This window comes from Pseudophryne corroboree, chromosome 2 (assembly GCF_028390025.1).
Source record: "Pseudophryne corroboree isolate aPseCor3 chromosome 2, aPseCor3.hap2, whole genome shotgun sequence".
Classification (NCBI taxonomy): domain Eukaryota; kingdom Metazoa; phylum Chordata; class Amphibia; order Anura; family Myobatrachidae; genus Pseudophryne; species Pseudophryne corroboree.
Window position 1 is genome coordinate 508,599,992 of NC_086445.1, and position 27,704 is coordinate 508,627,695.

Sequence of the window (27,704 nt, forward strand, 5' to 3'; positions counted from 1 at the left end):
TGAAAAGATGGCTTCCAACAATAAACAACCCGATTTGTTTGTAACAATAACTATATACAAGTATTGCAGACAATCCGCACTTGGGATGGGCGCCCAGCATCCACTACGGACTATGAGAAATAGAATTATCGGTAAGTAAATTCTTATTTTCTCTGACGTCCTAGTGGATGCTGGGAACTCCGTAAGGACCATGGGGATTATACCAAAGCTCCCAAACGGGCGGGAGAGTGCGGATGACTCTGCAGCACCGAATGAGAGAACTCCAGGTCCTCCTCAGCCAGGGTATCAAATTTGTAGAATTTAGCAAACGTGTTTGCCCCTGACCAAGTAGCTGCTCGGCAAAGTTGTAAAGCCGAGACCCCTCGGGCAGCCGCCCAAGATGAGCCCACCTTCCTTGTGGAATGGGCTTTTACAGATTTTGGCTGTGGCAGGCCTGCCACAGAATGTGCAAGTTGAATTGTACTACAAATCCAACGAGCAATCGTCTGCTTAGAAGCAGGAGCACCCAGCTTGTTGGGTGCATACAGTATAAACAGCGAGTCAGATTTTCGGACTCCAGCCGTCCTGGAAACATATATTTTCAGGGCCCTGACTACGTCCAGCAACTTGGAGTCCTCCAAGTCCCTAGTAGCCACAGGTACCACAATAGGTTGATTCATGTGAAACGCTGAAACCACCTTAGGGAGAAATTGAGGACGAGTCCTCAATTCCGCCCTATCCGAATGAAATATCAGGTAAGGGCTTTTATAGGATAAAGCCGCCAATTCTGATACGCGCCTGGCTGAAGCCAGGGCCAACAGCATTACCACTTTCCATGTGAGATATTTCAAATCCACTGTGGCAAGTGGTTCAAACCAATGTGATTTTAGGAACCCTAAAACTACATTGAGATCCCAAGGTGCCACTGGAGGCACAAAAGGAGGCTGTATATGCAGTACCCCTTTGACAAACGTCTGAACTTCAGGCACTGAAGCCAGTTCTTTCTGGAAGAAGATCGACAGGGCCGAAATTTGAACCTTAATGGATCCTAATTTTAGGCCCATAGACAATCCTGCTTGCAGGAAATGTAGGAAACGACCCAGTTGAAATTCCTCCGTAGGGGCCTTCTTGGCCTCACACCACGCAACATATTTTCGCCAAATGCGATGATAATGTTTTGCAGTTACATCCTTCCTGGCCTTGATCAGGGTAGGGATGACTTCATCTGGAATGCCTTTTTCCTTCAGGATCCGGCGTTCAACCGCCATACCGTCAAACGCAGCCGCGGTAAGTCTTGGAACAGACAAGGTCCCTGCTGGAGCAGGTCCTTCCTTAGAGGTAGAGGCCACGGGTCCTCCGTGAGCATCTCTTGCAGCTCCGGGTACCAAGTTCTTCTTGGCCAATCCGGAGCCACGAGTATCGTTCTTACTCCTCTCCTTCTTATGATTCTCAGTACTTTTGGTATGAGAGGAAGAGGAGGGAACACATATACCGACTGGAACACCCACGGAGTTACCAGAGCGTCCACCGCTATTGCCTGAGGGTCCCTTGACCTGGCGCAATATCTGTCCAGTTTCTTGTTGAGACGGGACGCCATCATGTCCACCTTTGGTTTTTCCCAACGGTTTACAATCACTTGGAAGACTTCTGGATGAAGTCCCCACTCCCCCGGGTGGAGGTCGTGTCTGCTGAGGAAGTCTGCTTCCCAGTTGTCCACTCCCGGAATGAACACTGCTGACAGTGCTATCACATGATTTTCCGCCCAGCGGAGAATCCTTGCAGCTTCTGCCATTGCCCTCCTGCTTCTTGTGCCGCCCTGTCTGTTTACGTGGGCGACAGCCGTGATGTTGTCCGACTGGATCAATACCGGTTGACCCTGAAGCAGAGGCCTTGCTTGACTTAGGGCATTGTAAATGGCCCTTAGCTCTAGGATATTTATGTGAAGAGACGTTTCCATGCTTGACCACAAGCCCTGGAAATTTCTTCCCTGTGTGACTGCTCCCCAGCCTCTCAGGCTGGCATCCGTGGTTACCAGCATCCAATCCTGAATGCCGAATCTGCGGCCCTCTAGAAGATGAGCCTTCTGTAACCACCACAGGAGAGATACCCTTGTCCTTGGAGATAGGGTTATCCGCTGATGCATCTGAAGATGCGATCCGGACCATTTGTCCAGCAGATCCCACTGAAAAGTTCTTGCATGGAATCTTCCGAATGGAATCGCTTCGTAAGAAGCCACCATTTTTCCCAGGACTCTCGTGCACTGATGCACTGACACTTGTCCTGGTTTTAGGAGGTTCCTGACTAGCTCGGATAACTCCCTGGCCTTCTCCTCCGGGAGAAACACCTTTTTCTGGACTGTGTCCAGAATCATCCCTAGGAACAGTAGACGTGTTGTTGGAATCAGCTGTGATTTTGGGATATTTAGAATCCACCCGTGCTGACGTAGCACTACCTGAGATAGTGCTACTCCGACCTCTAACTGTTCCCTGGACCTTGCCCTTATCAGGAGATCGTCCAAGTAAGGGATAATTAATACGCCTTTTCTTCGAAGAAGAATCATCATTTCGGCCATTACCTTGGTAAAGACCCGTGGTGCCGTGGACAATCCAAACGGCAGCGTCTGAAACTGATAATGACAGTTTTGTATCACAAACCTGAGGTACCCTTGGTGAGAAGGGTAGATTGGGACATGGAGATAAGCATCCTTGATGTCTAGAGATACCATATAGTCCCCTTCTTCCAGGTTCGCTATCACTGCTCTGAGTGACTCCATCTTGAATTTGAACCTTTTTATGTAAGTGTTCAAAGATTTTAGATTTAAAATTGGTCTCACCGAGCCGTCCGGCTTCGGTACCACAAACAGCGTGGAATAATACCCATTTCCCTGTTGTAGGAGGGGTACCTTGATTATCACCTGCTGGAAATACAGCTTGTGAATAGCTTCCAATACTGCCTCCCTGTCGGAGGGAGACGTTGGTAGAGCAGACTTCAGGAACCGGCGAAGGGGAGACGTCTCGAATTCCAATTTGTACCCCTGTGATACTACCTGCAGGATCCAGGGGTCCACTTGCGAGTGAGCCCACTGCGCGCTGAAATTCTTGAGACGGCCCCCCCACCGTGCCCGAGTCTGCTTGCAGAGCCCCAGCGTCATGCTGAGGACTTGGCAGAAGCGGGGGAGGGCTTCTGCTCCTGGGAAGAGGCTGCATGGTGCAGTCTTTTTCCCCTTCCTCTGCCCCGGGGCAGGAACGAGCGGCCTTTTTCCCTCTTGCCCTTATAGGGACGAAAGGACTGGGTTTGAAAAGACGGTGTCTTTTTCTGCTGAGAGGTGACCTGGGGTAAAAAGGTGGATTTTCCAGCCGTTGCTGTGGCCACCAGGTCCGATAGACCGACCCCAAATAACTCCTCCCCTTTATACGGCAATACTTCCATATGTCGTTTGGAATCCGCATCACCTGACCACTGTCGCGTCCATAACGTTCTTCTGGCAGAAATGGACATCGCACTTACTCTAGATGCCAGGGTGCAAATATCCCTCTGTGCATCTCGCATATATAGTAATGCATCCTTTAAATGCTCTATAGTTAATAATATACTGTCCCTATCCAGGGTGTCAATATTTTCAGTCAGGGAATCAGACCAAGCCACTCCAGCGCTGCACATCCAGGCTGAGGCGATCGCTGGTCGCAGTATAACACCGGTATGTGTGTATATACCTTTTAAGATATTTTCCAGCCTTCTATCAGCTGGTTCCTTGAGAGCGGCCGTATCAGGAGACGGTAACGCCACTTGTTTTGATAAGCGTGTGAGCGCCTTATCTACCCTAGGGGGTGTTTCCCAACGTGCCCTAACCTCTGGCGGGAAAGGGTATAGTGCCAATAATTTATTAGAAATCAGCAGTTTTTTATCGGGGGAAACCCACGCTTTATCACACGCCTCATTTAATTCATCTGACTCAGGAAAAACCACTGGTAGTTTTTTCACACCCCACATAATACCCTTTTTTGTGGTACTTGTAGTGTCAGAAATGTTCAATGCCTCCTTCATTGCCGTGATCATGTAACGTGTGGCCCTACTGGACATTACGTTTGTCTCGTCACCGTCGACACTGGATTCAGTATCCGTGTCAGGGTCTGTGTCGACCATCTGAGGTATCGGGCGTTTTAGCGCCCCTGACGGTGTCTGAGACGCCTGAACAGGCACTAATTGATTTGTCGGCTGTCTCATGTCGTCAACAGTTTTTTGCAAAGTGCTGACATTGTCACGTAATTCTTTAATTACTACCATCCAGTCAGGTGTCGACTCCCTAGGGGGTGACATCACTAACACAGGCAATTGCTCTGCTTCCACATCATTTTCCTCCTCATACATGTCGACACAATCGTACCGACACCCAGCACACACACAGGGAATGCTCTGATAGAGGACAGGACCCCACTAGCCCTTTGGGGAGACAGAGGGAGAGTTTGCCAGCACACACCAGAGCGCTATATATATACAGGGATAACCTTATATAAGTGTTACTCCCTGTTATAGCTGCTGTATTTATATATTAGCTGCCAATAGTGCCCCCCTCTCTGTTTTACCCTGTTTCTGTAGTGCAGGACTGCAGGGGAGAGTCAGGGAGCCGTCCTTCCAGCGGAGCTGTGAAAGAAAATGGCGCTTGTGTGCTGAGGAGAAAGGCTCCGCCCCCTTAACGGCGGCCTTTTCTCCCGCTTTTTTCAGGAAACTGGCAGGGGATAAATGCATCCATATAGCCCAGGAGCTATATGTGATGCATTTTTTTTAGCCATATAAGGTTTTTATATCGTTTTTATTGCGTCTCAGGGCGCTCCCCCCCCCAGCGCCCTGCACCCTCAGTGACCGGAGTGTGAAGTGTGCTGAGAGCAATGGCGCACAGCTGCAGTGCTGTGCGCTACCTTATTTGAAGACAGGAACGTCTTCTGCCGCCGCTTTCTCCGGACCTCTTCGCTCTTCTGGCTCTGTAAGGGGGCCGGCGGCGCGGCTCCGGGACCCATCCAGGCTGAACCTGTGATCGTCCCTCTGGAGCTAATGTCCAGTAGCCAAGAAGCCCAATCCACTCTGCAGTCAGGTGAGTTCGCTTCTTCTCCCCTTAGTCCCACGATGCAGTGAGCCTGTTGCCAGCAGGACTCACTGAAAATAAAAAACCTATTTAAACTTTTACTTCTAAGCAGCTCAGGAGAGCCACCTAGCTTGCACCCTTCTCGTTCGGGCACAAAAATCTAACTGAGGCTTGGAGGAGGGTCATAGGGGGAGGAGCCAGTGCACACCAGCTAGTCTAAAGCTTTTACTTTTTGTGCCCAGTCTCCTGCGGAGCCGCTATCCCCCATGGTCCTTACGGAGTTCCCAGCATCCACTAGGACGTCAGAGAAACAGAAGTTTCCCTGAGTTCCCTGAGCCTCGGCTGCACGAAGAATGTCTTCTGCTGTCAGATGTGACAGAGGCCCTCATTCCGAGTCATTCGCTCGCTAGCTGCTTTTAGCAGCAGTGCAAACGCTAAGCCGCCGCCCTCTGGGAGTGTATCTCAGCTTAGCAGAAGTGCGAACGAAAGGATCACAGTTCTGCTACAAAAAAAGATTGTGCAGTCTTTGAGTAGCTCGAGACTTACTCCTAGCTAGCGATCACTTCAGTCTGTTTAGTTCCTGGTTTGACGTCACAAACACGCCCTGCGTTCGTCCAGCCACGCCTACGTTTCCCCAGCCACTCCTGCGTTTTTATCCGACGCGCCTGCGTTTTTACACACACTCCCCGAAAACGGTCAGTTACCTCCCAGAAACACCCACTTCCTGTCAATCACTCAACGATCAGCAGTGCGACTGAAAAGCATCGCTAGACCTTGTGTGAAACTGCACCGGCTTTTGTGAAAGTACGACGCGAGTGCGCATTGCGCCCCATACGCATGCGCAGAAGTGCCGTTTTTCACCTAAACGCTGCGCTGCGAACGAAAGCAGCTAGCGATCAACTCGGAATGAGAGCCAGTGTCGGGGAAAGCCCAGCCTGGCCAGGCAAGTGGTCAATGCAAATGAAAATTGATGACCACTTCTAATTTTGGCCCAGTACTCAGAGACCAGGATCACTCCAGTCTTATGCTCCCATTTGATATCCTGTTGTTATTTCTATTGTGTCACAGAAGTCTAGATCTAAACATATGTTGGCACTCAAAATGTTGTCATTGAAAATATTGAAAGTATTCACGGTTAGAAAAGCTGGAAACTTGAAAAGACCTTGTAAAGTCTGGTTTTGTATTTTTTGCTTACAATGAAATCTCAAAATTGGTGATTAGAAGTTAGGATTCCCATGCTAGGAGTAATACAAGCATCTATGATCAGGATAACAATATGTATTATCTGCAGATGAAGAGACAGGATGATCTGTAGTAGCCACTTGGGTCAGAGAGTTAGGGGAGTCTCAGTAAGATTGTCAGGAAGAGGCGGCACTCTGGGGCTGCAGTCACCACAGTTACCATGCCAACATTTTGGTTTTATTAGCCTTCCTCAAGGACACATGGTTGGTGAGTAATGCCACTGTGGGGAACCAATGGACACTGGTGGGTGGGAGGATCTAATGCCACTAGAAGGGTACGTGGTATTGTTACAATGGAGGGCCATGGAGATGGGGGAGTGACACCCCCTAGGAATATATTTTCTATATTTAAAAATACATTTTATACTTAAATTAAAAAGGAAATTTTTGGGGAACAAATAGCCAGTTATGTAATTAATAATGTTCTCTCATTGTACAGGGCTGTAGAATACAGTATGTTGGTACTATATACATAAACAGTAATATGCAGTACACAATTTCTTATTATTATAGCTGTTAATTATTATGCGTCACAGTTTTTATTCTCTTCCAGGTGTCGCTGAAGAACAGATGGCTTACAAAGGACCATATCCTGCATTCAGCAGGGCCATCTCCTGCAAGAAATCCAAAACAAAATTATTTAATATAATAAAATCAATAGTAACTGAAAGAAATGTAGAATTTACAACTTTAGGTAGATGTAGAGCTGGATGTTAGCGTCCTTTTTGATGCAAATTGCATTTTTTGTACTGCTCATGCACAAAAAAGAACCTTGGATTCTTGTATCTTGCTCTACAAGCTGTGCAAAATGAACTGCGCTTTTGGCATCCAACTGTACATCAGCCACCATATATTTCTTATGGTCTAAGGGTCAATACAATCACTGGCGTGCGCAGCACATTATATTAGGGGGTGCACCGTCGGAGGGGTGTGTCTAGCACCGCCTTTTGGGTGTGTTTAGTACCATCTATTGATGGTCAACACATATAAAATATCCATCTTTGTACCAATCCTAATAAAGCAGATACATTGTCAGATGTTGTGGTGTGCACCAAACAAACACCCCTGATGGCACTCACTGCAATTACACTGCTCCTCCTCAGCCTGGTCTTGCTGCCCCTCTCTTTCCCCTGCAAGCTCCTAAGAGGAACGCTGGCTGCATGCTGCTCCTCATCAGTGGCTGGCGTTCGCATAGCATAGAAGGAGAGAGGTGTGTATGTGGCGGGTGTGACGGGTGGGCATGCTAGCAGCATGACGTAATCACATCACATCACACTGTTTTTGTACATGGAGGTGGAGCTGGGAATTTGAAAGCCGGTGTCAGTGGCACCCTTGATTAACCCAGGCGTCCGGTCAGTAATGCATTCCTGACAGGGTGCAGCGCAGAGGGGACAGTAATCATCCTGCTCGACGATCGCTGCATCAGGCATGTGAGATCGGGGTGCCAGACATTAGGGGGTGCCTGTGCGCACCAGGCACCCCCCCTGCGCACACCTATGAATACAATGTGCCATCGATAATGGCAACAATGCTCAACTGCGCACATATCAGCCATTTATAGTAGGTGGTACACTACAAGTTTCCTAGATTCTTCTACAGGGTGCAAGGAAAAACTGCTGATCTGGATAGCAGCTAGTTGCCCTCTTGGAACAGCATGTCTACTGTACTGAATGTAATTGCTCCCTAAGCCCGTGAGAAAATGTTATGAAACTAAACGTATCACAATGTATTATTTCAAATACCTTTACCTTATTTTGCATGAGCTAACCAAAAAATGAACAATGGGGGTTGGATTGCAGATTCTAAAAAGCAGAATCTGCAATCCTTTCTTTCACAAGCCAGGGGCCGCACAGCGCAAGGCAAGGCTGCCCAGCATGCTGACCGTGTCACCCAGCGACTGCGACCGCAACTGTGAACGCTACCGCCATTTTCCCATTGGAGCGGCTGCGTGTGACGTCACGCAGCCACCCCAAAAACACAGACCCGCCCCGTTTACCCCGCACCACCCCCGCAATGGTCCATCACCACGCCCGCCCTGCAAACGCCTCTATCTGTGAATCAGGTAGAGATATTCGCAGCCAATGCGCCGGGTCGTGAACACGCAGAACGAGACCTGCACGTGCGCATTAGCGTCGGGAACGGGGAAATTGCTGTTGCAGCGCATTGTGATGTGACCTCAGTAACCCCCAATGTTTGGTATAACAGTACAAATTTCAATGTTACTTTATTTTTTAAAGGAAAAAAAAGAGAATGAAGATTGCAGTTTGAAAATATATAATAAATGAAATTACATGTAAGCATAAAAAGTTTGGGAATTTTTTATTATATCTATTTTGTCACAACTGAGGGCCTGAGCTGACGGAAGGCAGCCTCAGTTGTAGGGGCTGAGATGTACCGGAACCTGGGAGGTTGTATCAGACCCCTGGACATGTAAGTAACATGAAGAGAAACCGCCCGAAGGCGTGACCACGACAACTTGAGTAAAAGTCAATGATATTTATTTATGACAAACTCCATGCATCACAGTAGCAGTAAAAAGTAACATAAAAATCAGCAGAGAAATAATAATACAGTTCCTGGGTACTACAGGGTGGCAGGGGCCACAGAGCTCTGGTGGTATGAGACAGTTCTTATTATCTGCAAGTTGGAAAGTCCTTACCAGGCTCAACTGTAGCAATGAGGAAAGCCCAGGGTCGTACCAGCTGGTGTTCCAGGGAAAGCTGGACTGCTGTAGATAAAATGCTGCTGTGGGTACTGGTTAGAACCAGACAGGTGTTGGCACGGAGTGGATACTGGCTGGAACCAGTTAAATAATAAATAAAGCTTGAGAGCGATGCAATGTAGATGAAATGTAGAATTTGAGAGCGGAGAAATAATAATACCGGTGGAGAGTGGTAAACTGCAGAAAGGACCCCGGCCCTTTAAGAGAAGCTGTACACTGCTGGAAGCTAAGCTGGAAGCAGGTGATGTTGTAGCTGGAAACAGGTGAGTCCAGAATGGATCGGAGAGTCAGGCTACACCGCAGATGGAATGCTGGTGCGGGTCTCTATAGCAGAAGTCTGGAGACAGGAGCTGGAACCTGGAAGACATTCACAGAAGAGAGACAAACTGGAACTAGGTTTGACAACCAAAGCACCGACGCCTTCCTTGCTCAGGCACAACCTATTTATACCTGCAGCAAGGAAGGCATTGGCTAGGCAATTATGCAAATTAATAATACTGACAACGGATTGGTAGGAATGATCAGCTGACAGAATCCAAGATGGCTGCGCCCATGCAGACACTTGGAGGGAAGTTTGGATTGTAATCCATGTGGTCTGGAAAACAGTAATGGCGGCGCCGGCCACCGGAGACAGGAGACGCCAGGCTGACAGATGCACATCCGACCACGCGGACACAGCGGAGGTCGCGGCTGACGTAATCGCCACTCTGAATGCAGAAGCTCAGGGACGGCGGCGGAGGCCGCGGGAGACGCCATGCCAGATGTATAAGGCGTTACTGTGACTGCGTCCAGAGAGACAGGAGAGGATGCGGGAATGTGCACATCAGGATAACAGATGGGATCCGGTCCTGGAGCGCTGAGCCAGCCTTAGGAGGCATCTGATAGGTAAGAAATGGCGTCCAGATACCCGGATCGTGACAGCACCCCCCCCTTTAGGAGTGGCCCCAGGACACTTCTTTGGCTTTTGAGGAAACTTGGAATGGAATATCCGGACCAAGGCAGGAGCATGGACATCAGAAGCATTGGTCCATGAACGTTCCTCAGGGCCATAACCCTTCCAGTCAATAAGATACTGAAGTTGACCGTAACGGTGACGTGAGTCCAGGATCTTGGCTACTTCATACTCAACGCCTCGTTGAGTTTGGACTTTCGGAGTTGGAGGAAGTGAGGAATGAAACCGATTCAAGATTAGCGGTTTCAACAGGGAAACATGGAATGTCCTGGGTATCTTTAAGAAGGGAGGCAACTGGAGTCTGTAAGCAACAGGATTGATGACTTGATCAATTTTAAAAGGACCGATGTAGCGAGGTGCAAACTTCATACTGGGAACTCTTAACCTCAAATTCTTCGTGGATAACCATACCCGATCACCCACCTTGAGAGCAGGAACTGCTCGACGCTTCTTATCCGCAAACTTCTTGTACCTGAACGATGCCTTGAGCAGAGCTGATCGTACGCTCTTCCAGATATTGGCAAACTGATGCAAGGTGATATCCACTGCGGGAACAGAAGTTGCTGGAAGCGGTTGGAACTCAGGGACTTTAGGGTGGAATCCAAAGTTGGTGAAGAATGGTGTTGAAGAAGATGAAGAATGATACTGGTTGTTATGACAGAACTCGGCCCAGGGAAGTAATTGAACCCAGTCATCTTGAGAGGAGGACACATAGATGCGGAGGAAGGACTCCAAGTCCTGATTCACCCTCTCAGTTTGACCATTGGTCTGAGGATGGTAAGCCGTGGAAAACTTTAGCTTGACTTGGAGGGCTTGACATAAACTTCGCCAGAATTTGGCTGTGAATTGAACTCCTCGATCTGAGATAATTTCTTCTGGAAGACCGTGGAGTCGAAAGATCTCTTGTATGAATACTTGAGCCAACTTGGAAGCTGACGGAAGACCGGTGAGAGGAATGAAGTGTGCCATCTTGGTGAACCGGTCAACTACCACCCAGATGGTATTAAACTTGTTGCACATGGGCAAATCTGTAATAAAATCCATCGACAAATGGGTCCATGGTCGACGGGGAACAGATAGTGGAACCAGTTGCCCCGCAGGCGACTGGCGGGATACTTTATGTTGAGCACACTTTGGGCAAGATGCAATAAACTCCAAAACGTCCTTTTTCAGAGTTGGCCACCAATAAGACCTAGAGATAAACTCCAGGGTTTTTTGGATACCTGTATGTCCGGCAAAGCGGGAAGCATGGGCCCAATGCATGAGCTTCTTCCTTAGTGTCGGCTTCACAAAACTTTTCCCTGATGGGGGCGTAGAGTCCATCCCTACCGTGGAGAATGCCAACGGATTTATAATAGGATGCTTGTCTGAAGACTCTGACTCATTTTCTTGCTCCCATGAGCGGGAAAGGGCATCGGCCTTGCGATTCTGAGAGCCCGGACAGAACTGGAGTTTAAAGTCGAACCTGGAAAAGAAAAGTGCCCATCTGGCCTGACGAGGGTTGAGACATTGTGCGCCTTTCAGATATAGAAGGTTCTTGTGGTCTGTAAGGATGGTGATTGAATGAGAAGCTCCCTCCAACAGATATCTCCACTCCTCTAGAGCGAGCTTGACGGCTAGCAACTCCTGGTCGCCAATGGCATAGTTGCGCTCCGCTCGGGAGAACTTCCGTGAGAAGAAACTGCAAGGATGTAAATGGCCATCTTTAGCCCTCTGAGATAACACCGCTCCTACTCCAACGGAGGAGGCATCCACCTCTAGGATGAAAGGAGAGTCGATGTCAGGCTGTTTCAGGACAGGCGCAGAGATGAACCTCTGTTTTAAAAGATGAAAAGCTTGCATGGCTTCTTCAGACCACTTGGACGGGTTAGCACCCTTCTTGGTAAAAGCAGTAATAGGCGCCACAATGGTGGAAAAGTCTCGTATAAACTTTCGGTAATAATTGGCGAACCCTAAGAACCTCTGGACCCCTTTGAGGGTTAAGGGTACCGGCCAATTCTGGATTGCTTGTAGTTTCTCAGGATCCATCTCTAGTCCGGAACCGGACACAATGTACCCTAGAAACGGAATGGACTTGACTTCAAAGACGCATTTCTCTAATTTGCAATAGAGATGATTGACACGGAGACGGGACAGAACCTCCTTTACCCAAAAACGATGTTCCTCTAAATTGTTGGCAAAAATGAGGATATCGTCTAGATAGACCACGACATGACGGTATAGAATGTCTCTGAAGATCTCATTGACGAAATGCTGGAAGACAGCTGGAGCATTGCTCAATCCGAAGGGCATGACGAGGTACTCATAATGTCCATCACGGGTGTTAAATGCGGTCTTCCACTCGTCACCCTCACGGATCCGGATGAGATTGTATGCACCTCTCAAGTCCAGCTTTGTAAAGATGGTAGCTCCGCTAACTCTGTCAAAGAGCTCAGTAATCAGGGGTAAAGGATAGCGGTTCTTAATGGTAATGTCGTTCAAACCTCTGTAGTCGATGCACGGCCGCAGACCACCATCTTTCTTTTTTACAAAAAAGAAGCCTGCGCCGGCTGGAGAAGAAGAAGGTCGAATGAACCCCTTTGCTAGGTTCTCTTTAATGTATTCCTCCATAGAATGTGTCTCGGGCAGAGACAACGGATAAGTTCGGCCTCGAGGTGGAACCTTCCCTGGAACGAGATCAATCGGGCAGTCCCATTCTCTATGAGGAGGAAGGATATCAGCAGAAGCTTTACTGAACACATCCGTGAAATCTTGATATGGAGGAGGTGGAACATCAGACGACCTGGGGGAGGAAGAACAGACAGGCAACACTTTAAACAAACATGTCTCAGCACAGGAGGGACCCCATGCCAGGATTTGCGTAGTCGTCCAATCAATTGTAGGATTGTGAAGACGGAGCCATGGAAGGCCCAGGACCACATGATGTGTGGCTCTTGGAATCACTAAAAGTGAAATAAGTTCGGAATGAAGAACTCCCACTCTCAGACGAACTGGTAGAGTCCTTAGAGCAATAACTGTATCAAAAATTTTACTGCCATCCACGGCAGTTAAGGAAAAGGAGGAAGGAAGTCTCTCGGTGGGTAGGGACCACCGTTTAACATAGGCTTCGGTAATAAAGTTCCCAGCTGCTCCGGAATCCAGGAGGGCAATGACGTTCTGATAACGTTGAGCAACTTGAAGCGAGACTGGGAGATTACAATCTTGAGGAGATGGAGAGGAGATCATTACTCCTAGCCGGCCCTCTCCTTGACGAGCTAGGACTTGGAGTCCCGGACGTTTGGGACAGGCATTAATGGTGTGAGACGGAGCTGCACAATAAAGACAGAGAGACTCGGAGAGACGTCTTCGGCGCTCAGCAGGAGTTAAACGGGAACGGCCAATTTGCATGGGTTCATCTTTAGTTGGTGACAGTTGGCGAGGAGGAGGAGCAGAAGATTTTGGAGCAGATGATCTTCCACGCTCAGTTGCTCTCTCTCTGAAACGTAAGTCAACTTTTGTACAAAGTGAGATTAGCTCATCTAACTTGGAGGGTAAGTCTCTGGTAGCTAACTCATCTTTAATACGCTCGGATAAACCATGCCAGAATGCAGCATACAGGGCCTCGTCGTTCCATGCCAGTTCAGATGCCAGGATCTGGAACTGTATAAGATATTGTCCTACAGTATGTGATCCCTGGCGTAAACGGAGAATCTCAGACGAAGCTGAAGTTACCCGGCCTGGCTCGTCGAAGATGCGCCTGAATGTTGACACGAATGCAGTGTAAGAAGATAGCAGGGTGTCGGACCTCTCCCATAACGGTGATGCCCAGTCAAGGGCTGAGCCACTGAGAAGTGAAATGATGTAGGCAATTTTTGTACGGTCACTGGGAAAATTGCCAGGTTGTAGCTCAAACTGAATCTCACACTGGTTGAGAAATCCCCTGCAGAATCTTGGAGATCCGTCAAATTTTGCTGGCGTTGGAAGATGAAGACGTGGAGCAGAAACGGGTAAGGTGGGTGGGGTTATAGTTGGAGTCACTGTGGTTGACGCCCCAGATGCGCCTGATCCACGGAGAGTTGTCTGAATCCCATCCAGCCGAGTAGAGAGATCCTGGAGACAGCGGATGATGTGGCCCTGTGCAGCCTCCTGATGTTCAAGTCGGGCTGCCAGTTCTTGCATCGGCCTGGCCGCTTGATCCGGCTGGATTCATTTGGTCAGTGCTTACTGTCACAACTGAGGGCCTGAGCTGACGGAAGGCAGCCTCAGTTGTAGGGGCTGAGATGTACCGGAACCTGGGAGGTTGTATCAGACCCCTGGACATGTAAGTAACATGAAGAGAAACCGCCCGAAGGCGTGACCACGACAACTTGAGTAAAAGTCAATGATATTTATTTATGACAAACTCCATGCATCACAGTAGCAGTAAAAAGTAACATAAAAATCAGCAGAGAAATAATAATACAGTTCCTGGGTACTACAGGGTGGCAGGGGCCACAGAGCTCTGGTGGTATGAGACAGTTCTTATTATCTGCAAGTTGGAAAGTCCTTACCAGGCTCAACTGTAGCAATGAGGAAAGCCCAGGGTCGTACCAGCTGGTGTTCCAGGGAAAGCTGGACTGCTGTAGATAAAATGCTGCTGTGGGTACTGGTTAGAACCAGACTGGTGTTGGCACGGAGTGGATACTGGCTGGAACCAGTTAAATAATAAATAAAGCTTGAGAGCGATGCAATGTAGATGAAATGTAGAATTTGAGAGCGGAGAAATAATAATACCGGTGGAGAGTGGTAAACTGCAGAAAGGACACCGGCCCTTTAAGAGAAGCTGTACACTGCTGGAAGCTAAGCTGGAAGCAGGTGATGTTGTAGCTGGAAACAGGTGAGTCCAGAATGGATCGGAGAGTCAGGCTACACCGCAGATGGAATGCTGGTGCGGGTCTCTATAGCAGAAGTCTGGAGACAGGAGCTGGAACCTGGAAGACATTCACAGAAGAGAGACAAACTGGAACTAGGTTTGACAACCAAAGCACTGACGCCTTCCTTGCTCAGGCACAACCTATTTATACCTGCAGCAAGGAAGGCATTGGCTAGGCAATTATGCAAATTAATAATACTGACAAAGGATTGGTAGGAATGATCAGCTGACAGAATCCAAGATGGCTGCGCCCATGCAGACACTTGGAGGGAAGTTTGGATTGTAATCCATGTGGTCTGGAAAACAGTAACGGCGGCGCCGGCCACCGGAGACAGGAGACGCCAGGCTGACAGATGCACATCCGACCACGCGGACACAGCGGAGGCCGCGGCTGACGTAATCGCCACTCTGAATGCAGAAGCTCAGGGACGGCGGCGGAGGCCGCGGGAGACGCCATGCCAGATGTATAAGGCGTTACTGTGACTGCGTCCAGAGAGACAGGAGAGGATGCGGGAATGTGCACATCAGGATAACAGATGGGATCCGGTCCTGGAGCGCTGAGCCAGCCTTAGGAGGCATCTGATAGGTAAGAAATGGCGTCCAGATACCCGGATCGTGACATATTTGCTGAGAGCTACTACCTTCAGCAGTGTTGTACAATTCCTTATTGACTGCACCTGGGCAAGGATTCCACTTCACTAATACCGCTTTCAAACATGTGAGCCAGGAATTTGCCGGGTCTAGCAAGTCGGCAAATTCTTGGGCTCACCTCCATGACCCTGGTCAGGAGCAGAGTCGTGGACCTGGGTTATTTCCTTTCACACATGCAGAAATCCCGGGTTGATATGCGTTCATGTGCTAAAAACCTTGGATATAGCTGCATGTGTGGTAGGATTATAGTAGATCTTGCAGTTTCAAAATGATTTCTAGATAACATTTATGGAACCACTGGGGTCAGTGATGCCCATGGATACTGCCATTTCAGGCACTATTTATCTTATGTATTTATTATCTTACCATTGATCGCATATTGAATGCGATCTGGGTGGCAGCTTATCGTCCAGGATCACATTGCAATATGCAATCTCTTTGTCTGGATGTACCATCCAGCACTTGCAGGGACAGGGGATCCGAAAGCCCTGCGATGGGCTCAGATGGCTGCCGGGGTGTCTGCGCATGCAAATGGCCACTTCCAGGGAGAGTTCCTGGGGAATCCTCTAATCATTCACAAGTGCGGTGAGTAGCACATAGGCTACAATTGGCTACTGCCATTATCAGGTGGTGGTAGCCTTGGAGATTAATATCGGGAATGCTTTGCATTCTGGATATTGGTAAATTTGGCAGCATCGTATTTCCCATAGAAACCTATGGGGGAGGCGGCTGCTGGCGGCAATGGAGGGATCTCCGATACCTGCTGCTGTCTCTCCTACATACACACAAGAGATACCTTATATTTGCAGCTAACCCCAGAAACAAGTGTTTTTGGTGATTATAGCCACAAATATACTTTGATAAATGGGCCCCTAAATCTGAAACTCAACTTCATCCAATTTGGAAAGGCATCTTGTAAAGGGCCCCATACACTAGACCGATAATGCCCAATTTCATCCAATTTCGGGCATTCAGGCCGATATATCGGGTAAAATCGGGCATTTTGGATGTGTTTCCGATCCGATGCGTGTTCCCATGAGGGTTGGATCGGCTCCCCTAGATCGTTAGTGCTGCACTCGTGATATGTCGGTTCCCGCAGGCATGGCTGGGATCGCATACGATATATTGCATGCAAAATGTACCAAATCATATGGAATCGTATGGAACCACTCCCGGGAAGCTCCCGGGAGAGTTCAAGGGAAATCGCCTCCGACTTCAGCCTCAGGACATATTGTTGTAGTGCATGGGGCCCTTTACATTCACAAATGTATCTGCTAGTTTTTTCCTAACAGAAGTCTCAAAGTCTGCCAATGCATCTGTGTCTGCATCTATTGGCAGTCACTGTCTATGCTGCTATAAAGTCCTTCCCTGGTATATATCTATCTGTGAATCCAAATGGGCAAGAACTGAGACGCCCACTGACTGCGACTGTAGACACGGAAATACTGTTTGGTGTGTTTCGATAAGCACCATTGAAACTTTCAGAAACTCGATGATTTGCATACATCTTTGATGGTGGGGTGGCTGCACATTCGCAGGACCCGTTCTGCTTTGTTACACAAAATGCCCCCTCAGCCACAGACTGATTGATAGGCTGCGGCCATTTGTGGACAGGATGGGGGCGGCTCTGGGCTTGACGCAGACTTACTCGGCAATGGAGCTACGAGGGCCAATCTGAGCAACCATGGCTGATGGTCTCACAGATGATCTGATGCTGCATCTTTGGATGTAGCACTCAGATATGCAATGCCAGTAGGAGCAGTCTTTTTCCCTCAGACATCTCCTGGGGCCTTAGCATATTTACATATCACTGCTGCATTCATAGACACAGCAGCGATGTGAATTGGATCCATCTCTGAATCAAGCCCTATGTAGAGTATGGCCTGAGGACCTGTGTACACAATCACTTTCAGCAAAACATCTGCATAGTGTAACCACTACATTTTTAGCAAATTTCTGAAAGCAAGAGTCTCCTGTGCACCTCAATCGCAGCACTGACTGTGTGCACGTTATCTGGATGCATGTGCAGTGCGACATTAACAAATGCACAGTAGAAAAAAATGCTCCACAACACCAGCAGTGTGTGCAACTCAGAATCAGGTCCAATGTCTTTATATTAATATGCAATGAGCGCACATACTGTTCTCTGGGTGTAATTCAGACCTGATCGTAGCAGCAAATTTGTTAGCAGTTGGCAAAACCATGGGAGTAATTCAGACCTGATCGCTCGCTTGTGTTTTTTGTAGAGATGAGCAGGTTCAGTTCCCAGAGAACTGAACCCAACCGAACTTCACTACCCGAGCCCGGATCAGACTCCGGCTCAGGTTTTCCCGCCTGACTCAGAAACCAGAACGAGGCAAACGTCATCATCCCGCTGTCGGATTCTCGCGGGGTTTGGAAACCATATAAGGAGCCGTGCGTCGCTGCCATTTTCACTCCAGTTCTGGAGAGTGTAGTGAGAGGACGTGTCTCCGTCCTCAGTGTCTGTGCGGGCGGAAAAGTGGGGTGGCGATTATAGTGCTATCTTGTAGGTCAAAAAACGAGCGCTAAAATATGCGTGTGGAAAGTAAGTGTGGCACCTGTAAAAATTTATTTACTCTTTTTTTACAGGTGCCACACTTACTTTCCACACGCATATTTTAGCGCTCGTTTTTTAACCTACAATCATCATTCTTATCTGAGCTGCTTTTTCATAAGCGCAGACAAAAATTTTTATTGATTATAGTGCTGTCTTGTGCTGCACAGTCCAGTGGTAGTGTCTTATGCTGCATCAGTCAGTCCAGTGATCAGTCACAGTGGTGGTGTCCTCTGCTGCCATATGTCCAGTGCTGCTGTATAATAAGTCCCTTACAGTGTTGCTGTCTTGTCCTGCATCAGACCAGTGGTAGTGTCCTGTGCATCAGTCAATCCAGTGACCAGTCACAGTGGTGGTGTCCTCTGCTGCCATATGTCCAGTGCTGTTGTATAATAAGTCCCTTACAGTGTCGCTGTGTTGTCCTGCATCAGACCAGTGGTAATGTCCTGTGCATCAGTCAGTCCAGTGACCAGCCACAGTGGTGGTGTCCTCTGCTGCCATATGTCCAGTGCTGCTGTATAATAAGTCCCTTACAGTGTTGCTGTGTTGTCCTGCATCAAACCAGTGGTAGTGTCCTGTGCATCAGTCAGTCCAGTGACCAGCCACAGTGGTGGTGTCCTCTGCTGCCATATGTCCAGTGCTGCTGTATAATAAGTCCCTTACAGTGCCGCTGTGTTGTCCTGCATCAGACCAGTGGTAGTGTCCTGTGCATCAGTCCAGTGACCAGGCAGTCACAGTGGTGGTGTCCTCTGCTGCCATATTTCCAGTGCTGCTGTATAATAAGTCCCTTACAGTGTCGCTGTGTTGTCCTACATCAGACCAGTGGTAGTGTCCTGTGTTGTATATTATTTACTCCAAATAAAGGAATTATTAACATTTAATCCAAATATAATTTTTACAGGGTTTGCCCTGTGTGGTGTAGGGGTACACTCTCCTGTGCCGCATATTAGCCCTCATTCCGAGTTGTTCGCTCGCAAGCTGCTTTTAGCAGCTTTGCACACGCTAAGCCGCCGCCTACTGGGAGTGAATCTTAGCTTATCAAAATTGCGAACGAAAGATTAGCAAAATAGCGAATAGACACTTCTTAGCAGTTTCAGAGTAGCTCCACACTTACTCGGCATCTGCGATCAGTTCAGTGCTTGTCGTTCCTGGTTTGACGTCACAAACACACCCAGCGTTCGCCCAGACACTCCTCCGTTTCTCCAGCCACTCCCGCGTTTTTCCCAGAAACGGTAGCGTTTTTTCGCACACACCCATAAAACGGCCTGTTTCCGCCCAGAAACACCCACTTCCTGTCAATCACATTACGATCACCAGAACGAAGAAAAAACCTTGTAATGCCGTGAGTAAAATACCTAACTGCATAGCAAATTTACTTGGCGCAGTCGCACTGCGGGCATTGCGCATGCGCATTAGCGACTAATCGCTCCGTTGCGAGAAAAAAATACAGAGCGAACAACTCGGAATGACCCCCATTGTGTTATATAACTCCAGAAAAATAATGGAGAACAAAAATTTGGAGAATAAAATAGGGAAAGATCAAAGATCAAGAACCACTTGCTCCTAGTGCTGAAGCTGCTGCCACTAGTCATGACATAGACAATGAAATGCCATCAACGTCATCTTCCAAGGCCGATGCCCAATATCATAGTAGAGGGCATGTCAAATCCAAAAAGCAAAAGTTCAGTAAAATGACCCAAAAAAAATAATTTTAATGGTCTGAGGAGAAATGTAAACTTGCCAATAGGCCATTTACGAAACGGAGTGGCAAGGAACGGCTAAGGCCCTGGCCTATGTTCATGACTAGTGGCTCAGTTTCACATGACGATGGAAGCCTTCATCCTCCTGCTAGAAAAATGATAAGAGTTAAGCTGGCAAAAGCACAGCACAGAACTGTGCGTTCTAAGATGGTATCACAAATCCCCAAGGAGAGTCCAAGTGTGTCGGCGGTTGCGATGCCTGACCTTTCCGGAAAGAGGTGGCTCCTTCCACCATTTGCACGCCCTCTGCAAAAGCTGGAAGGAACACCCACAATCCAGTTTCTGATATTCAAATTGAAGATGTAACTGTTGAAGTACATCAGAATGAGGATATGGCTGTTGCTGGCGCTGAGGAGGAAGTTGACGATGAGGATTCTGATAGTGATGTGGTTTGTTTAAATCAGGCACCGGGGGAGACACCTGTTGTCCGTGAATGAATAAACCCATTGTGATGCCTGGGCAAAATACCAAAAAAAGCCATCTCTTAGGTGTGGAATTATTTCTCCACAAATCCGGACAACAGGTGTCAAGCCGTGTGTTGCCTCTGTCAATCTGTAATAAGTAGGGGTAAGAACATTAACCACCTAGGAACATCCTCCCTTATACATCACCTGCTCTGCATTCATCAGAAGTCAGTGTCAAGTTGTGAAACTTTGGGTAAGAGCGTAAGCAGTCCACTGACACCTAAATCCCTTCTTCCTCTTGCACCCAAGCTACTGCAAGCCACATCACCAACTCCCTCAACGTCAACTTCCTCCTCAGTCAGGAACGTCAGTAGTCCTGCAGGCCATGTCACTGGCAAGACTAAGGAGTCCTCTCCTAACTGGGATTCCTCCAGAGGATCCTTGAGTGGTACGCCTACTGCTGCTGTTGATGCCGCTGCTGTTATTGCTGCTGGGCGTCGATCGTCATCCCAGAGGGGAAGTCGGAAGACCACTTGTACTACTTCAACTAAGCAATTGACTATCCAGTCCTTTGTGAGGAAGATTAACTATGACAGCAGTCATCCTGTTGCAAAGCGGATAACTGAGGCCTTGACAGCTATGTTGGTGTTAGAGGTGCGTCCGGTATCCGCCATTAGTTCAGTGGGACTTGGAGAATTGTTTGAGGTAGTGTGCCCCCGGTACCAAATCCTATCTAGGTTCCAGTTCACTAGACAGGCGATACCGAGAATGTACAGAGACGTCAGAAAAAGTGTCCCCAGTGTCCTAAAAAAATGCAGTTTTACCCACTGTCCACTTAACCACGGACATGTGGACAAGTGGAACAGGGCAGACTAAGGACTATATGACTGTGACAGCCCACTGGGCAGATGTGTTGCCTCCCGCAGCAACAACAGCAGCGGCACCAGTAGCAGCATCTCGCAAATGCCAACTCGTTCCTAAGGCAGCCTATGCTATGTATCACCATTTTCCATAAGAGGGACACTGCTGACAACCTCTTACGGAAACTGAGGGACATCATCGCACAATGGCTTACCCCAATTAGACTCTCCTGGGGATTTGTAAAATCGGACAACGCCACCAATATTGTGCGTGCATTACATCTGGGCAAATTCCAGCACGTCCCATGTTTTGCACATACAATTAATTTGGTGGTGCAGAATTTTTTTTAAAATGACAGGGGCGTGCAGGAGATGCTGTGTGTGGCCTGAAAAATTGCGGGCCACTTTTGGCATTCAGCCACCGCGTGCTGAAGACTGAAGCATCATAAAACACTCCTGAACCTGCCCTGCCATCACCTGAAGCAAGAGGTGGGAACGAGGTGGAATTCAACACTCTATATGTTTCAGAGGATGGACGAGCAGCAAAAGCCATTCAAGTGTATACATCTACCTACTATAGAGGCAAAGGAGGGTAAAAGCACCTGACTCAAGCGCAGTGCAGAATGATTTCCGTCTTGTGCAAGGTTCTCCAACCCTTCGAACTTGCCACACGTAAAGTCAATTCAGACACTGCCAGCTTGATTCAGGTCATTCCCCTCATCAGGTTTTTGCAGCAGCAGCTGGAGAAATTGAAGGAGGAGCTAAGACGGAGCGATTCCACAAGGTATGTAGGACTTGTGGATGGAGCCCTTCATTTGCTTTGCCAGGATTCAAGGGTGGTCAATCTGTTGAAATCAGAGCACTACATTTTGGCCACCGTGCTCGATCCTAGGTTTAAAGCCCACATTGTATTTCTCTTTCTGCAGAGGTTCAAAGACCTGCTAGTGAAAAAATTGTCAACTCAAGCGGAACGTGACCCATCAACAGCTCCTCCTTCATTTTTTCCAGCAACTGGGGCTGCGAGGAAAAGGATAAGATATCCTAGCCCACCCGCTGGTGGTGATGCAGGGCAGTCAGGAGCTAATGCTGACATCTGGCAGGACTGAAGGACCTGCCAACGATTACTGACATGTCCACTGTCACTGCATATGATTCTGTCACCATTGAAAGAATGGTGGAGGATTATATGAGTGACAGCATCCAATTAGGCATGTCAGACAGTCCGTATGTATACTGGCAGGAAAAAGAGGCAATTTGGATGCCCTTGCACAAACTGGCTTCACTTTACCTAAGTTGCCCCCCCTCCAGTGTGTACTCCGAAAGAGTGTTTAGTGCAGTCGGTAACCTTGTCAGCGATTGATGTAGTCGGTTACTTCCCCAAAATGGAAGATGATGTTCATCAAAATTAATTATAAATTCCTCCAGAAAGACCTTTACCAGCAATTGCCTACAGAAAGTACACAGGGACCTGTGATGGTGGATTCCAGTGGGGACGAATTAATACTCTGTGAGGAGGAGGATGTACACACTGAAAGGGGTGAGGAATCGGAGGATGAGGATGGGGTTGATATCTTGCCTCTGTAGAGCCAGTTTGTGCAATGATAGATTGATTGCTTCTTTTTGGTGGGGGGCCAAACAAACCAGTCATTTCAGCCACAGTCATGTGGCAGACCCTGTCGCTGAAATGATTGGTTTGTTAAAGTGTGCATGTCCTGTTTATACAACATAAGGGTGGGAGGGCCCAAGGACAATTCCATCTTGTACCTCTTTGTCTTCTTGGAATCATGTGCTGTTTGGGGACTAGTTTTTTAAAGTGCCATCCTGTCTGACACTGCCATACAACTCCAGGGGTACTGCCGTATAAGACCAGTCCAGTGGTGCTGTCTTGTGCTGCATCAGTCCAGTGGTGGTGTCTTGCGCTGCCATAAGTCCAGTGGTAGTGTCCTGTGCTGTATATTATTTACTCCAAATAAAAGGCTTATATACATGACTTATATTATCCAAATTATTTTTACAGGGTCTGCCCTGTGTGGTGTAGGGGTACGCTCGCCTGTGCTGCATATTATTATAATAGCTCCAAATAAAAGGGTCATTATTATCCAAATTAATTTTTACAGGCTTTGGTGTGTGTGTGTGTGTGTGTGTGTGTGTGTGTGTGTGTGTGTGTGTGTGTGTGTGTGTGTGTGTGTGTGTGTGTGTGTGTAGTTTAGGGGTACGCTCTTCTGTGCCACCAATATTGTGCGTGTATTACATCTGGGCAAATTCCAGTACGTCCCATGTTGTTTGTGCCGCACACATGTGTCGTTTAGCTTAGTCATACAGCTACTTCATTGCACCTCTTTTTGGGGGTCATTCCGAGTTGATCGCTCGCTAGCAGTTTTTAGCAGCCGCACAAATGCTATGCCGCCGCCCACTGGGAGTGTATTTTAGCTTAGCAGAAGTGCGAACGAATGGATTGCAGAGCACCAGCAAAAAAATTTTGTGCAGTTTCAGAGTAGCTCAAAACCTACTCAGCGCTTGCGATCACTTCAAACCATTCAGTTCCAGATTTGACGTCACAAACCCGCCCTGCGTTCGCCCAGCCACGCCTGCGTTTTCCCTGGCATGCCTACGTTTTTTCGAACACTCCCTGAAAACGGGCAGTTGACATCCAGAAACGCCCACTTCATGTCAATCACTCTGCGGCAGCCAGTGCGACTGAAATGCATTGCTAGACCCTGTGTGAAAATAATAAGATTTTAAACCTACCGGTAAATCTTTTTCTCGTAGTCCGTAGAGGATGCTGGGACTCCGTAAGGACCATGGGATAGACGGGATCCGCAGGAGACATGGGCACTTTAAGAAAGACTTTAGATCTGGGTGTGCACTGGCTCCTCCCTCTATGCCCCTCCTCCAGACCTCAGTTAGAGAAACTGTGCCCAGAGGAGACGGGCAGTACGAGGAAAGGATTTTAGTTAATCCAAGGGCAATATTCATACCAGCCACACCAATCACACCGTATAACTTGTGATATACTAACCAGTTAACAGTATGAAAACAACATAGCATCAGTCCAAGACCGATGAAAACTATAACATAACCCTTATGTAAGCAAAACTATATACAAGTCTTGCAGAAGTAGTCCGCACTTGGGATGGGCGCCCAGCATCCTCTACGGACTACGAGAAAAAGATTTACCGGTAGGTTTAAAATCTTATTTTCTCTAATGTCCTAGAGGATGCTGGGACTCCGTAAGGACCATGGGGATTATATCAAAGCTCCCAAACGGGCGGGAGAGTGCGGATGACTCTGCAGCACCGATTGACCGATTGAGCAAACAGGAGGTCCTCCTCAGCCAGGGTATCAAACTTATAGAACTTTGCAAAGGTGTTTGACCCCGACCAAGTAGCAGCTCGCCACAGCTGTAGTGCCGAGACCCCTCGGGCAGCCGCCCAAGACGAGCCCACCTTCCTAGTGGAATGGGCCTTAACCGATTTTGGTAACGGCAATCTTGCCGTAGAATGCGCCTGCTGAATCGTGTTACAGATCCAGCGAGCAATAGTCTGCTTTGAAGCAGGGCCGCCGACCTTGTTGGCTGCATACAGGACAAACAGTGCTTCTGTTTTTCTGATCCTAGCCGTTCTGGCCACGTAAATTTTCAAAGCCCTGACCACATCAAGGGACTCGGAATCCTCCAAGTCACGTGTAGCCACAGGCACGACAATAGGTTGGTTCATATGAAAGGATGAGACCACCTTAGGTAGGAATTGAGGACGGGTCCGCAATTCCGCTCTATCCATATGGAAAACCAGATAGGGGCTTTTATGTGATAAAGCCGCTAATTCCGAAACTCGCCTAGCCGAAGCCAAGGCTAACAACATGACCACCTTCCAAGTGAGATATTTCAACTCCACTGTTCTAAGTGGTTCAAACCAATGTGACTTAAGGAAACTTAACACCACGTTAAGGTCCCAAGGCGCCACCGGAGGTACAAAAGGAGGCTGAATATGCAGTACTCCCTTCACAAAAGTCTGTACTTCAGGTAGAGAGGCCAATTCCTTTTGAAAGAAAATGGATAAGGCCGAAATCTGAACCTTAATGGAGCCTAATTTTAGACCCAAATTCACTCCAGTTTGTAGGAAGTGAAGAAAACGGCCTAGATGGAATTCTTCCGTAGGAGCATTCCTTGCCTCACACCAAGAAACCTATTTTCGCCATATTCGCTGATAATGTTTAGATGTCACGTCCTTCCTAGCCTTTATTAGCGTAGGAATGACCTCATCCAGAATACCTTTTTCCGCTAGGATCCGGCGTTCAACCGCCATGCCGTCAAACGCAGCCGCGGTAAGTCTTGGAACAGACAGGGACCCTGTTGCAACAGGTCCTGTCTTAGAGGAAGAGGCCACGGATCTTCTGTGAGCATTTCCTGCAGATCCGGATACCAGGTCCTTCGTGGCCAATCCGGAACAATGAGTATTGTTCTCACTCCTCTTTTTCTTATTATTCTCAACACCTTGGGTATGAGAGGGAGAGGAGGAAATACATAGACCGACTGGAACACCCACGGTGTCACTAGGGCGTCCACAGCTACTGCCTGAGGATCTCTTGACCTGGCGCAATATCTTTGTAGCTTTTTGTTGAGACGGGACGCCATCATGTTTATTTGGGGCAGTCCCCACCGACTTGCAATCTATGCGAAGACTTCCTGATGAAGTCCCCACTCTCCCGGATGCAGGTCGTGTCTGCTGAGGAAGTCTGCTTCCCAGTTGTCCACTCCCGGAATGAACACTGCTGACAGTGCGCTTACATGATTCTCCGCCCAGCGAAGAATTCTGGTGGCTTCCGCCATCGCCACTCTACTCCTTGTGCCGCCCTGGCGGTTTACATGAGCTACTGCGGTGACGTTGTCTGACTGGATCAGAACTGGTCGGTCGCGAAGTAAGGTCTCCGCTTGACGTAGGGCGTTGTATATGGCCCTTAGTTCCAGGATGTTGATGTAAAGACAAGTCTCTTGACTTGACCAAAGGCCTTGGAAATTTCTTCCCTGTGTGACTGCTCCCCAACCTTGGAGGCTCACGTCCGTGGTCACCAGGATCCAATCCTGAATGCCGAACCTGCAGCCCTCTAGAAGGTGAGCACTCTGCAGCCACCACAGGAGAGATACCCTGGCCCTGGGGGACAAGGTGATCCACTGATGCATTTGCAGATGTGACCCGGACCATTTGTCCAATAGGTCCCATTGGAAAGTCCTTGCATGGAACCTGCTGAAGGGAATGGCTTCGTACGTCGCCACCATTTTTCCCAGGACTTGCGTGCAATGATGTACGGACACTTGTTTTGGCTTCAACAGGTTCTTGACTAGAGTCATGAGTTCCTGCGCTTTTTCTATTGGAAGAAAAACCCTTTTCTGGTCTGTGTCCAGAATCATGCCCAAGAAGGGCAGACGAGTCGTAGGATTCAGCTGCGACTTTGGAATATTGAGAATCCAGCCGTGTCGCTGTAACACCTTCAGTGAAAGTGATACACTGTTCAGCAATTTCTCCCGTGATCTCGCTTTTATGAGGAGATCGTCCAAGTACGGGATAATTGTGACACCCTGCTTGCGCAGGAGCACCATCATTTCCGCCATTACCTTGGTGAAAATTCTTGGGGCCGTGGAAAGCCCAAACGGCAACGTCTGAAATTGGTAATGGCAATCCTGTACCGCAAATCTCAGGTACGCATATGCATCCTTTATGTCCAGAGATACCATAAAATCCCCCCCTTCCAGGCTGGCGATGACCGCTCTGAGCGATTCCATTTTGAATTTGAACCGTTTTAAGTAAAAGTTCAGGGATTTTAAATTCAAAATGGGTCTGAACGAACCGTCCGGTTTCTTGTCTACAAACAGAGTTGAGTAGTACCCCTTCCCTCTTTGAAGCAGGGGAACCTCGACCACCACTTGTTGAAGACACAATTTGTGAATCGCATGTAACACTATCTCCCTTTTCAGGGGAGAAGTCGGTAGCGCCGATTTGAAAAACCGGCGAGGAGGCACCTCTTCGAATTCCAGCTTGTATCCCTGGGAAACAATTTCTATTGCCCAGGGATCCACCTGTGAGTGAACCCAGATGTGGCTGAAAAGTCGAAGACGTGCCCCCACTGGAGCGGACTCCCTCAGGGGAGCCCCAGCGTCATGCGGTGGATTTTGCAGAGGCCAGGGAGGACTTCTGTTCCTGGGAACTAGCTGTGTTGTGCAGCTTTTTCCCTCTGCCCTTACCTCTGGCAAGAAAGGACGATCCACGTACTCTTGCTTTTATTTGAACGAAAGGACTGCATTTGATAATGAGGCGCTTTCTTAGATTGTGAGGGCACATAAGGCAAAAAATTAGATTTACCTTCCGTAGCTGTGGAGACGAGGTCCGAGAGGCCCTCTCCAAACAATTCCTCACCCTTGTAAGGCAAAAACTCCATATGCCTCTTTGAGTCGGCATCACCTGTCCACTGTCGGGTCCATAAGACTCGCCTAGCAGAAATAGACATAGCGTTTATTCTGGAACCCAGTAAACTAATGTCTCTTTGAGCATCCCTCATATATAAGACAGCATCTTTTATATGCCCTAGGGTCATT

At 48.2% G+C, this 27,704-nt stretch overlaps 1 protein-coding gene across 3 annotated transcripts in view; it reads right to left on the minus strand.

The window, feature by feature from the left end:
- Window positions 1–6,684: 6,684 nt before the first annotated feature.
- LOC135031779 (uncharacterized) overlaps window positions 6,685–27,704 on the minus strand; it is a 935,328-nt gene continuing 914,308 nt past the window's right edge. For all 3 annotated transcript variants that reach the window (XM_063954034.1, XM_063954035.1, XM_063954033.1), the window contains one exon: window positions 6,685–6,914. In XM_063954034.1, the coding sequence (XP_063810104.1) occupies window positions 6,876–6,914 (39 nt within the window). In that variant the 3' untranslated portion in view covers window positions 6,685–6,875. The remainder of the gene's footprint in view (window positions 6,915–27,704) is intronic.